The sequence below is a fragment of the Falco peregrinus genome, chromosome 8, assembly GCF_023634155.1.
Source record: "Falco peregrinus isolate bFalPer1 chromosome 8, bFalPer1.pri, whole genome shotgun sequence".
Classification (NCBI taxonomy): domain Eukaryota; kingdom Metazoa; phylum Chordata; class Aves; order Falconiformes; family Falconidae; genus Falco; species Falco peregrinus.
Genome location: NC_073728.1, coordinates 59,273,999 through 59,286,737, shown reverse-complemented (window position 1 = coordinate 59,286,737; position 12,739 = coordinate 59,273,999). Strand labels below are relative to the sequence as shown.

The window sequence follows — 12,739 nt, the reverse complement described above, 5'->3', positions numbered from 1 at the left end:
GCTCTCACATCCCCCCAGCCCAGAGCCCCGCCTGGTCCCAGATGCATCCCCCTGCCCCATCCCTCCTGCACCCAGCTCCTGCCCAGGATCTGCAGCAGCCTTGGGCTCACACAGCTCTTCGAAGGGTGGTTGGGAAGGAGGGGAGCGCTCAGCCTGTCTGTGCACATGTCTCCTGGGTGCAGCATCAGGGCTGGGCAAGGGAGCTCCACCACCACCTGAGCATCTCACCAGCTGCACTAACCCCTTGGCAGCCAGAGCACACTGTGTGAAAACATGGGATTTTGGCACATCGCTGCATTTTTCCCCACAGAGACCATTAATGAGCAGTGGTGGGATGGGGAGCTCATGCAGCAGCCACCACCTTCCCAGCCAAGGCTCTGCACTTTCCAAACACCTGGAGACGCTCCTGCCTACTTTTCCTCTCTGTTTTCAGAGGCTTTCCTTCAACTGTTTCTTTTGTAAAAATTCAGAATGCAACATTTTATAATTAAAAAAAGGAAGAATGAAGATCCAACACTATGGCTAGGCTGACTGCGTGAACCCGGCATCATCCCAGCACATCAGAAACTGGAAATGAAGCAAGACCAGATGAACCTTATCATGGGGCTATTAGTAAAAATGAAGGGAGAAAAATCAAACATGTTTTCATGGAAATTTCCATTTTTGAAGGAAAAAAAAAATAAAAGAAGGACTAAACTTGGATGTGTTTATATAAATATGGAAATGAAAGCTGTTTCCCAAGCCTTGTTGCCGCCCCATGGCCAGCCCCGCTCTCCCGCTCCCTCCAACACCGGTTCTCCCTTTGCCATGACTCATGCCTGAGCCCCCCACAGCCATCATCCCCTGCCCTCCTCTGGCTCCTTCTCTGCTTGCAGCAGCCTCCTCTTCTATCAGCAAAGCATTGCTTTATATTCAGCAACCAGTTGGCTTTGCCAAACGGCAGCCGGTGCCGCAGCCCCGCTGCCGACAGGCACGTTGGTGGCACGCATCCCGAGGAATCAAGCTGGCCGGTTGAGGTAGTTCGAGGATGTGCAGCACGCTTCTGGGGCTCGCCTGTGGGCTGGTCCCCATGGAGCAATGTGCTAAGGGAGTTGGGGATGGAGATGGAGCTGATGGAGGAGCTGGGTGCCCCTCTGAAACCTGTCCTTGATGCCACTGCCGGGGACATGCCTGTAGGGCTGCATGGGGCCGATGGGACAGTACGGTGATGGGCGTACGCAGAGCAGCTGGGACCAATGCACACACTGCCACGGTCTGGCTTTGCAAACTCCTTCCCACCTCTACAGCAAGAGGCCTCCTCTATTCTGCCTTGCTGTCAGCTTTTTTTTTTTTCCTTTGTTTCTATAGAAAATCCCAATTCCCCCAAATAATCCAGCTAAGAGTAAGAAGAAAAAAATACACAAATGTGTCATTGCATTCTCTTCCCGTCCCCGTCCCTTTCTCACACACAGGGCTTGAAAGCACACTGAAAGGTATTCAGTGTGCACGCTGCCAATTGTCACATCTTTCAATGACAGATTTTAAATGAATGTTATTTTGCAAGGGAGAGAGAGAGAGAGAGGGAGAAAAAAAAAAAAAAAAAAGAAAGCCCACACTGCTCATCCAAGAGCTGACAAGTCCTAACGGGCCTCATTTTCCAGAGACAAAAATAACTATTTTCAAAATTCACAGCAGGGCCTTCGCCTACACACGCTGCACCAAGAGAAACCTGTGGGGAGAAATGTAAAACACATTGTGTAAATGGAAATGCACCATGCATCCAAAATGCTTTTAAAGCTATTTACCCTCTTTCATCCTCGCCAGCTCTCCTCTGAGCACAAGTACGCACGCTCACACCCCGCCGAAGGCACGGGGGCATGGCGCTTTGCTGGCTGCCCCGGCTCCCAAGCTGCCTGGCCCCCAGCAATCTCATGGGCTGGCTCCCCATGGTAGGTGGATGATGGGGAGTTGGTTCCCCCTGCTACTTGCATGCTGGTGGGAGAGCGGTGCCCATCTGCAGCGAGGGGACATGGTGCGGCGCTGGCAGGTGAGAGTCGTTCCCGTAACCCCCCCTCCCCAGCTTCGAAGTCCTGCAGCAACAGAGCAGAACATCAGCTTCTGCAGAGACCTTCTTGAGATCTTCCTACCGCCCCAGGTTCAGCAGCAGGGATGTGGGGACGGGGACAGCCCCAGCACTGGGAAGGAGCAGTTGGGGGGTGGGGGGTGGGTGGATGCATAGAACGCATGGAGAGGAACGTGGGTGCCTACAGCCATGCACATGGGAGGTCTGGACAGGCAGAACTATGGAGGAAAGGATCTGCTGGGTGGCTGACCCACATGAAGTCCACCAGAGCCTGGATCAAACCTGCGTCCCAAATGTGGGTCTGTAGAACAATATCTGTCCTCTGAGTGCACCCAACCACTTCTCCATAAGCCATAGTTCCTCACCAGGGCTGCTCCCGGCCCCCCAAGCCAGTGGAGAGGAGAAGCCATGGCTCCACATGAGGCCCCTGTAGCAGCAACCTGAGTCCAGCCATGGCAGTCTCAGGTCTGACACCCAAGGTCAGGAACCCATCCTTCCACAAAGAAGTAAAATAGGGAAACGCCACGGTCTTGGGTTTGGGGGAGGCCCTCAAGTTCCCAGAGCAAAGGCAAAGAAGACAGCTGCCTGGCAGCAGGCCGAAAGTCAGGAGCATGTATATACAGGGAAATGAGGAGGGACAACCTGCAGGCAGAGCCACTGAGGCTGGCCAGCCCCTCTGCATCACCACCCCAGGGTCCCGCGCTTCCTCTGCCGCTGCACTGGCCAACACTCAAAGCTTGCAAATGCCTGCAGAGTCCTTGAGAAAAGGGCCTCTCTTTCCAGAAGGGGCTGTGCATGGGCCATCCCAGCTCAGCAGACTTGTGCACCACCACCAAGCAGCACGGCTGAGCCCACACTGCCTTTCCTTGCCCACTGGGACCACCTCCCCGTAGCCACCGGTCCAGCCAGAGAGGAGAAGGATTCTGGAGTGAACACCGGAGCAAGAGAAAGCAAGAGAGTGCTGGCCATCTCCCTGTCCATCCCTCTTCCACACTCCCATCCCGCGGCACTGCCGTCTGGAGCTCCACCCTGGCCAGGCTGGGTCAGTGCTGGGGGATTCTCTTGTCAGATGCGGTTGGACATGAGCCTGGTGTTCAGCTTGCGGAAGAAAGAGCGCAGCTTGCAGATCTTGCACTTCTTCTTTTTGTTCCTACTTTTCAGGGGCTCCCCACCACCTCCCCACTCCTCCACATCATCCTCGCTGGCCCAAGGTCCCCAGGCACCACCGTTGAAGTCTGGATGAGCCCGGGGGTTCTCCGCAGGGTACCGCACCGGGATGGCTGTTCGGTTGTAGTGCACCAACCTCATCAGGAGGGTCCTGACCACATCTGGGCGCTGGTCCGAGAGGTCATAGCGCTCGTAGGGGTCAGCGGTGATGTTGAAGAGCCACAGGGACTTCCTCAGGCCATCGGTGAGACGTTCCAGGTTCCACCAGCTCCCTGGGAAATTGGTCAGGGTCTGCGGTGGGATCCAGTCACTGTATCCCGGGTCACCAGTAAGAAGCTTCCACTCCCCAACACGGATGGAGGCTTGCACGGCCGTGTTCCATATGCCAAAGCCATCCTCCAAGGAGCCGTACTTGGCATGGTTATACAGGGGGTCGATGTTGTGCAGGATTTCAGTTCGCGGTGACTCCTTGCCCTCACTGATGGCAGGCCAGACGTTGTAGCCATCCAAGCCTGGGACGTTGCTCAGGTTGCCCCTGGCCAGGCTGACCAGAGTTGGGTACCAGTCCGTGATGTGAACCAGTGCCCAGCTAGTCCGACGCTTGCGCTTGATCAGGGGACTGTGGACAAAACCAATGCCACGGACTCCTCCTTCCCAGTACGTCCCTTTACGGCCCCGTAGTGGCCAGTTGCTTCCCCCGGAGAAGGTTTGCCCGCCGTTGTCAGTGGAGAATACGATCACGCTGTTGTCGTAATAACCGTACTTCTTGAGGGCCCAGGTGATGTTCTTCACCGCCTCGTCCATGCATGTCACCATGGCAGCATACTTGCGGCGAGCGACGTTGCCCATGGAGCGGTAGCGGTAGATGTACTCCTTGGGTGACTGCAGAGGTGTGTGGACTGCTTGGAAGGCCACATAGATGAAGATGGGCTCCTTGGGGCTGTGGGATGCCAGGATCTTGCTGACACGCTGAGCATAGAGGAAGGTGGAGTACTTCCCACTCTGGTCCCAAGCCACGTCCTCGCCTTCGTGCAGGTCATAGCCACAGACACCCGGCCCGTCGCAGTTGTCGTAGGTGTAGTAGTCCACATTGCCCGTCAGGGAGCCCAGGAAGGTGTCAAAGCCCCGACGGGTGGGCAGGCACTCCTTCTTGTAGAAGCCAAGGTGCCACTTGCCTACCATGTGTGTGGAGTAACCGGCTTCCTGCAGCTTCTGTGGCAGGGTGACCTGGTCGAGGGGCAGGCAGTTGGGCTGCCGAGGGCGGATAATGGAGTGCTGCAGCCCCGTGTGGATCTGGTACCTGCCAGGGAAGAGTCAGGAGGAATCAACGGCAATGAGAAGCTGTGCTGGGTGGGAATGCGATGGCACTTTATGTGCTGGAGACCCCACATGCATGCAGATCTCCGTGTCACCTGACCCAACCCCATGGAGCAAGCTCTGCGGCAGGGACAGGGAGCTCCTCATCCACCCAAAAGTACCAAAAGCAGATGCAAAAAAAAAGGGGGCTCAGCAGACATGTCAAAAGCACACTGGTCTGCTCTCGCAGGATGCCACCAGCAGCCATCCCCACTCCTGCCAGCCCAGGGGAGGTGGCTGGGCTCCGTCAGGGCTGGGCAGCACAAGCAAGAGTTGCACAGCAATCCCTGTGGGTTTGCAGTGCCCCACCTGGGTGCCTGTGCACCCCTGTCCCCCCTTGCTTTGTGTACCCCTAAGATTCCTGGGACCCCTCTAGAGCCATCAGGAGGGAAGAGGGGCTTTTGCCTGGACCCTGGTGGGCTCCACCACACCCAGGCATTAGGTACCGCATCCAGGGACCTCCCTGGGGACCACTCCTCAGAAGAGGACAATCTGATGAGATCTGCCTCCTACGTTGAGTGCTGAGCTCCCAGCACTGCTCCAGGGAAAGCCCCATCTGTCCCAGGAGGCAGAAGGGCCCAGAATAAGGGGAGACCTGACTGTGCCACATGGGAGAGGGTGCCAGACCAGCATCCAGCTTGCCCTGGCCAGTGCAGCACCGAACACGCAATCAGGAAGAGCACGGTCTAAAGGACTCATAGATGCAGGGGAGGATCATCCTTTGACCTCACAGCCCAGCAGCAAAGCCCAAGGGCCAGTGTAACAGAAGCACAGGACAGCTCCTTGCCCAGAACTAAAGGACCTCATGGCCAGAGACCACCTTATCCCAAAGAAATGTATGTTACCCAATGGCATCCGCATTTTTGGCCTTGCCATGTGCCGCTATTTATTCCATGCAAAAATCAACCGTTTACCCGGGAAGCCTTCTAGAGAAAGGCAGCAAGATGCTTTTCTCTGGAGGATCTCCACCATCTGCCAATACACAGGGGCATCTGTCTAGCAGCAATCTGGGGGTTAAGCCCCACAGAGCTGAGGAAGGGACAGAAGGGGGTACATGAGTGGGCAGGCACTGGCTTACCTGCCGGTTATCAGCTGGCTCCGGGACGGGGTGCAGATGGGCTGGATGTAGTAGTTCTCCAGCTTAACACCCTCCGCTGCCAGCCTGTCCAGCGTTGGCGTCTGGATATCTGAGCCGTGATACCCGACGTCATGGTAGCCCTGGTCATCAGTCAGAATGAAGATGATGTGGGGTGGCCTGGCGAATGCAGGAGGCAGCGATTTCTCCATGGGGTTCGTGGCCACATCAGCCACCAAACTGGGCTTCATCCAGTCCCAGGATAAATAGCCAAAGCTGAGCAGGCTGACGAGCGAGAAGCCCGTGAGGGCATAAACGGCCATCCCGAGCACGCTGCGCTGCCTGCAAAGGGAGCTACTGTCCCGGCATCGTCTCAGAGCCACGGAAACAGGGTCTCCCCCTCCTCCGGGTGAGCCCCCCAACCTAGGGGATGGCCCCCAAAACCCCTGCAGCCAGTTTTGCAGGAGCAGCTCCCATGAAGGCACACTCGTGTGCACACAAAGAACTTAATCTGCCGGGGCTGGGTTGCCTTCAGTCAAAAGAAAATAACCCTCGCGCCGCTCCAATCAAACACATCTGCACGGCAGGACGGGCTCCTCGCAGTGATTAACGGCAGCCCCAGAGCTGCTCACCAAGCGTCCCGAGCACTAGAAACACTTCCTGGCTTCCTGGCGTTTTCGCGCTGGCGTTATTTCTTTATGAAGAACCCCATAAAAACCTCACCAGAGAAAGTAGCTGGATTCTCCTCAGCTCCAGCCCTCTGCCCGCCCAGCTATCCAGATAGCTCGCTCAGGATATGATCCCTTTCTTTAAAGTCCTGCAGAAGAGGGTGCTAAAGTTCAAGCCCAGTGGTGCCGAGCTCTCCTCCTCACTCTCCCGGGAAGAGCCGCCCTCTCCTTTTCCCACCCTCTGCTCCAAGGCAGAGTCCCAACATCTGCCCGGGACGTGGGCTAAGCTGCCAGGTTTATGGGGAGCCGCAGGCTCAGCCCCTCCCAGCTCAGCAGCTCCAGGAAAAAGCTGGGAAGCCCTGGAGTGTGCAGGGTCCTAAGCGTGGTATTCCCTGAGCTGCTGGCACTACCCTCCCCACTTGCCCCAAGACGCGTGATGCATGGGCCATGGCCACGGTGGGATGCTCAGCTGAAGCCCCCACAGCGTCCAGCCATGGAGGGCAGCGGGAAGGGCTGGGACCCCAGGAGGGATTGCTGGGGCCAGCTGCCTGCGCTACCAGAATCACCATCCAAATAAATCCTGGGCAAAGGGAAATTGCAAAAACTTGTTGGGACACTCCCAGTGTTGAGTAAAACCACCCAGGGGCATGCAGAGCACTGCAGAGTGAGGCGAGTGCTGCTGCACCCATTTTCCAAGTGGGGAAACTGAGGCACAGAGGGATCATTCTTACTGGCCATGGCCACAGCTAGCCAGTGGCAAGGTTTGATGTGAATTAGAGATCTCTGCCAGCTCAAGGGTACTGGTCTGAGCCTGGGGTACTGGAACAAGGGGCCAGGTCAGTGCCCTGATGTTTCAGGGGAGCTTTCGGGACAGATGGGTGATGCTCCTGTGTAATTCCTTTTGCAGGGCCAGTGTTCGTCAGGCACCAGGAAGCCGTCACGCCTAGCATGCATCTCACCCCCTCAACTTTTCCCGGGGCAGGACTTGGCCCAGCAGGGGGGATTTTGGTAGCACAAACTCATCCACGTTTACCCACTCTTGACAGAGCCGGGAGCTGAGCCCTGCAGCTCTTTGCACTGTATCAATGGGGACCCAGGCGGTCCCAGCAGACAGGGCACCCCGACACAGCCCCCCCAGCCTGCCACCCTGCCTGCCTTTAGGACTGCACGGCTGCAGCAGCGGGGGCTCGCTGGAGGCTTTGGGAGGTCTCTGCCTGCACTTAGGCAAGGGCTGGCTCAGAGAAGCAGCTCAGCCAGGTGGCTCCTGGCCCCCTGCCCTGGGCTGCCCGCCTTGTCCCCAGCCCAAGGCTCCCCTCTGCATCCCCTCTCCTGCGTCCCCTCCTCTAGGTCCCCTCTTAAGGCTCCCCCCACACTCTGCCCAGGCACTGCCCTTCCCCTGATGCCTCCAGCCCCCTTGTGCCCCACACCTCCCCACTGCCCCACGCCAGCCTGCCCCATGGGAGCCCAGGCACTGTGGAAGAGTGGGCAGGAGGGAGCACACGGTTCCTCCTCACTCCCAGGGACAGGGGTGACTCTAGGAAAGGCAGAGGGAGGGTGGGCTTCTCCCTCCTGGCTTTAGACACAGCAGGGGGGACATGGACAAGGACAGGGACAGAGAGAGAGCATGTTTCAGGCAGGATGCAGGGGGTTGCAGGAGTGCAGGGAGGGATGGGGGGGACAGGAGCAGGAGGCAGGGATGGATAACTGTTTTCTGTGCCTTTCCCTGCTGGCAGAAACCCCTGCTTGCTTGAAGGAGCGTGGCAGGGCTGGGTCAAGCCCTTCAACAAGGTTTGATTAATCCCTGGTTGTTTATCAGTCATTTCTTCCGCCCGTTTCTCTTCTCCCTTCCCCTCACTCCTTCCCACTACTCACCTGCCTCCTGTGTGTCTCCTTCTCCTCCCCTTTAATTCTGTTCGTCTTTAGTTTTGGACAATTCTCTCCTCTTGGAAAAATCTGGACCTGACTTAAGGGGAACAGAGGTAGGGGGTGGTTTGGGACACCCAAATCCTGGACCCTCTGTGCTCCTCTGTGGTTGTTGATGGACCTCTGCAGCCCAGGGAGGCCTCTCTGTGCCTCCCTTGAGCTACCTGGGGCTGTAGGACTCCCCAAGCATCCCAACCTGTGGCCACATACACATGGCTGCATGCACACCTTGGACCGGAGACGGAGTTATCACCAGGGGTTACAATCACAGCTCTTTCCAAATAATAAATGATAGTCAGTTTGGGTGAATATTACAGATTAGAGAGGAAATCGGAGATGTCAGGGCTGAGATGCAGCAGCGAAAGTATTTTAAGGCGGCACAGACTGCTAATAAACTGTGCCTTGTTTGGGGCTGGAGGATTGAGCAGAGCGGGAGGTGCAGGAGGGGGCAGCAGAAGAGATGTTCGGCTGCAGGAGTGGGGCTGGACTCCACCTCTGAGGAGCAAAAGCAGAGCTGAGCACCGCCTGGGTGCACAGATTTGCTGCTGCAGCGGCTTTTGCAGCCACATGGTGGGTCGCATCCTGCTCACACTTTAAGATGAGGAAGCAAGGGCTGGGAGAGTCACACTGAATTTAAGCTTCTGTCAATAGCCAGAGCTCAGAGGGTTGAAAGGAGGGAAGGAGGTGGCAGCAGGGACATGGGGAAGGGACCTTCTGTGCCCAGCCAGAACAGCTGGCTCAGGGAAATCAGCAGTAGGTCCTAACTGGCCCTGGGTCTGGGGAGGAAACAGTGGGATTAACTCAGCTCAGGGAGCTTTTCCAAGAGCCAAAGGGCGAATAAAGAGTGAATTTGTTGGCAATGACCCTGCTCTGAAGGTTCAGGGACAGCTGGCTGGGTCCCAGCAGCACATGGACACCTCCTGGGGAAGAGAGATGCACAGCCTGGGTTCTTCTCCAGGAAATTATAAAAAAGGTGAAAAGCTGCGAGGGATATGGGGAAACCACTCTAGATCCCAGGAGAAACAGTGTGCAATGGGACCCTCAAACCAGCCCTGCTGAAATCATCTGACAGGGAGGCAGGAGGTAGGAGCAGCTGGGAGGGAGGAGGAGGAGGAGGAGGAGGAGGAAGAGGAAGAAATGACAACTCTGGAATTTCAGGGTCAGGACAATTTAAGCCGGCTGCACGGCTGCTCTGAGGGTGATTAATGCATCACAAGGTCTAGGGATGGAAAAAGTACTCAGGGCCCGCAGCCACCCCCCCAGCCACTCTTAATTCAAGGCAGTCACTTGTCGAGCCTCACTCAAAGATGTCTCAAGAGCCAGGAGCTTCCTTGGAGAGCTCCAGCACATTGCACAACAGGGAGGTTTCCCCTGGCAGCCGGCCTGGCCATGGATGCTGAGCCAGCCGACGGCCCCTGCCTGCTTCGGTCCTGCTTCTGCCCAGGCGAGGACAGCCCTGCTCCTCCCCGTCGCAGCAGCTGTTGCGACAAAAGATATTGGATACCCCTCCCAGCCTGATCCGTGGGGGTTTTACCAGTTCAAGGTGATGTGGAGCCCCACCGGGTGAGCTGGGTGCTGCCTGCGGGGCTGGCAGCAGCTCCGTGGGCAGAGCATCACCCACCCACACCCCAGCTCAGCACCTCCACATGCCTGTTGGACCCTTCCCAGCTGGGACCAAGCTCCCCACACTAAGAAATCACACAGTAGCCAGGGCAAAGCCATCAGCCAAAGCCCAATACACTCCTTTTTGGTGTTTCTCAGCCCAGTGGCATGACCTGCAAGGCAGCACACCCCGACCAGTGCCTGGGCCAGGTCCCTCCAAGTCCCTGCAGCTGGCACAGCTCCTGGCATTTGCACAGCTGGTTCTCTAACCAAATATTTGAATATTACCTCTTTTTTTATTATTATTAATTTTATGTGGCCTGGGGCAAGAATGAAAATAAACACAGCCCTTCCTGCTTTTTTCTCCCCACCACCCCCCGGCTCCGGCCGCACTTGCGTTTTGGCTCCGACAGCGCTCGCTGCAAACGGGGTTATGCAAACAGGCTCCGCATATTTCTCAGCGCCTGCGAGCTGCCATGAGGGCCACATAGCAAAGTTTAAAACTAAGCTTCAAATCTTTTTTTTTTTCCCCCTTTTTCTTTATTTTTTAACCCTTCCTGGGGCCGGAGCCCCTTCAGCCCTCAATACTGCCTTTCTCTCACCATCAATGGGGCATTATGGCAGGGGAATTATTGAAAGCAGAACTCCCAGGCTTTACAATGGGAGCTCTGTGCAAGGCAAATATTGCACAATCTGTTTGCACGCCGCCGGCTTGGTGCCCTTCCCCCTCAGCAGCCCTGCTCACGCCTTAGCCTCCGGCCTGCCGAAACGGGACCTTAAAAATAAAAAATATGAAAGGTTTTTAATAAGTCCCCTCTCTCCTTCTTCAGAGCAAGACATTTGACCTAACAGGGCATCGGGGAGCTGAGCCCAGCCTCGAAAAAACACAGCGTGTTGCTCTCGCCTCTTAGATGTTTAAGGGTTTCCGCTTTCCCCAGCCAACGTGTGATGCATTTACTTTTTTATTGGCACGATGAAAGAGCCTAGGCAAGTCTGGAAAAGAAGGGAGCAGTCCCAGGAATGGAGAGAGCTTGTTATTTTGTCTAGAAGGGGAAAAAAAGGCTGAGAGGAGGGGGTGGTCAGGTAGTTCGTGGGGAGGGAAGGAAGGAGGCTGGAGGCATCGCTGGTCCCAAGCCCAGCAGAGGATGAGACTGGAGGTGAACGACTCTCCATTGGCTTTGGAAGCCTTCAGGAGGTCCTGGCTGTCCTGCTTGCAGCCCAGGGATGGATCATGGTGCTTTCCTGGTCTTCCCCTGCCATACACACTCTTTGCCCCCCTGGTGCCTTATCCTCCAGGGATATCCCCAGGGACCGTCTCCCCTCCCTGGTGCACAGCAGGCAGGCAGCATTTCTCCCAGGCAGCACTGTGACCTGCCTCCTCCCCACCAGCCCCCAGAATCGCATTTTCCCACTCCAAGACTTCATTTTCCCCACCCCAAGCCCAGCACCTCCTTGCCTCTGGCCGCATGGACCCTGTGGGTAGAAGCTGATTTTCTAGCAGCAACCGCTGTGGTGAGACCTTGACCAGATTACAGGGACGGGGCTTGGTTTGGGGGAACTCAGAGGTTTTTGAACACACCATAATTTGCTCTCTAGAAGCTGAAGCCAGGGGAGGAGAAAACAGCAAATCTGCATCAGTTCTTGCTTATGCAACCCTCATCATTGTTAAAGGAACGAGGAGCGTTGCAGCAGCAGCCATGACATAGGGTGCCAAAGCCACAGGGGTAGAGCATTACGGGGGCAGAGAGGAAAGCATCAGCTGTCCCTCTGACAAGGGCTCGGCAGCACTGGTGGATGTTGTTCTTGGAGCCAAACGGCCTTTTTATTCAGTACCCTGCCCGTCTTTCATGCCATTTGCACAGTTGAAAATAATCATCATCATCAAAACGCACTTAAAAGCCGTAGCACAATATTGGAGTCTTTCCTAATGTAAACCATAGCCTCTAACAACACATGTTCGGCTTGGCCAGGGCTTGTTCCTGATCAAAACACTGATGCTCCCCTTCTTCCTCTCCCAGTCACACAGCACCAGCAAAATATGAAACGCAAGCCCTAAGTATGAGCAGTTCATCTCTTAGGCTAAGGAATTTTTCTTCCGTTTTTGGTCACTGATGATAAAACTCAATGATTCTGCAAATTCTCTCGTGAAACAACTTCTACGCCTTCCTGCTCACATTTGTTTTCCTCCTTCCCCTTCATTCAGGAGCCTTCAGTCCATCAGTTCCCCTTCCTTCATATAATATTCCTCCCCTCGCCTTTCCCCACCTCCCGGGAAACTGCAGCTCACCGCCTTCTCCTCTCCTCTCTCTAACGACTGGTGTGCTTGCTTTGAAGAACTGGAGAGGAGCCCATGGGTTTGGCACCGCTCCTTTCTTCCCATGCCTTATGGCAAGCTTTCCACGGCGCCTGGGTGCTCTCCCTCCTCATCCTGCCCCCCCCCCGCCCCCTTCCCAAGCCCAAAATCCAGCCCCCCCTGGAAGCAAGGCACTCCCTGCTGCAGTTTCCCAGTAGAGCCCTGGGGCTCGCGTGATGGCTGGCAGTCTGGCTGGAGAGTTCCCAGCTGATGTGAACCAGGGATGCATTGGGATGTGGATCCCCACAGTATTCGGGGAGGATGTCAGGAGAAGAAACTTGAGTCTGGCTTTGCAGGCAGGATGGGCTGGAGGCAAGGAATCTGCCTGCATGTGGCAGCGTTTAATGGAAAGCTAGAGAGCACACTGGGCAGATGGGTTTGTGCCCAGTCCCATCAGGCTCCCATGGCTCAACCTCCTGGTGAGGACACTGCTCTGCCCCCAACACACATACACACCTTCCAGAAGGACCGACCTTTGCTTAAAATAAAAATTTATAAAAAAAGAGTCAGCGGTACCCTGGCCTCTGAGGGTT

General features: G+C 56.0%; 1 protein-coding gene across 1 annotated transcript; it reads right to left on the bottom strand.

Annotated features, from left to right (window-relative positions):
* Nucleotides 1-739: 739 nt before the first annotated feature.
* ARSI (arylsulfatase family member I) lies at nucleotides 740-6,572 on the bottom strand. Its single transcript, XM_005231798.3, has 2 exons — nucleotides 5,664-6,572; nucleotides 740-4,529 (listed from the first exon to the last, which is right to left on the bottom strand). Exons 1-2 carry the CDS (start codon nucleotides 5,981-5,983, stop codon nucleotides 3,128-3,130), a joined length of 1,722 nt encoding a protein of 573 aa, XP_005231855.1. The 5' UTR covers nucleotides 5,984-6,572; the 3' UTR covers nucleotides 740-3,127.
* Between the last annotated feature and the right edge of the window lie 6,167 nt (nucleotides 6,573-12,739).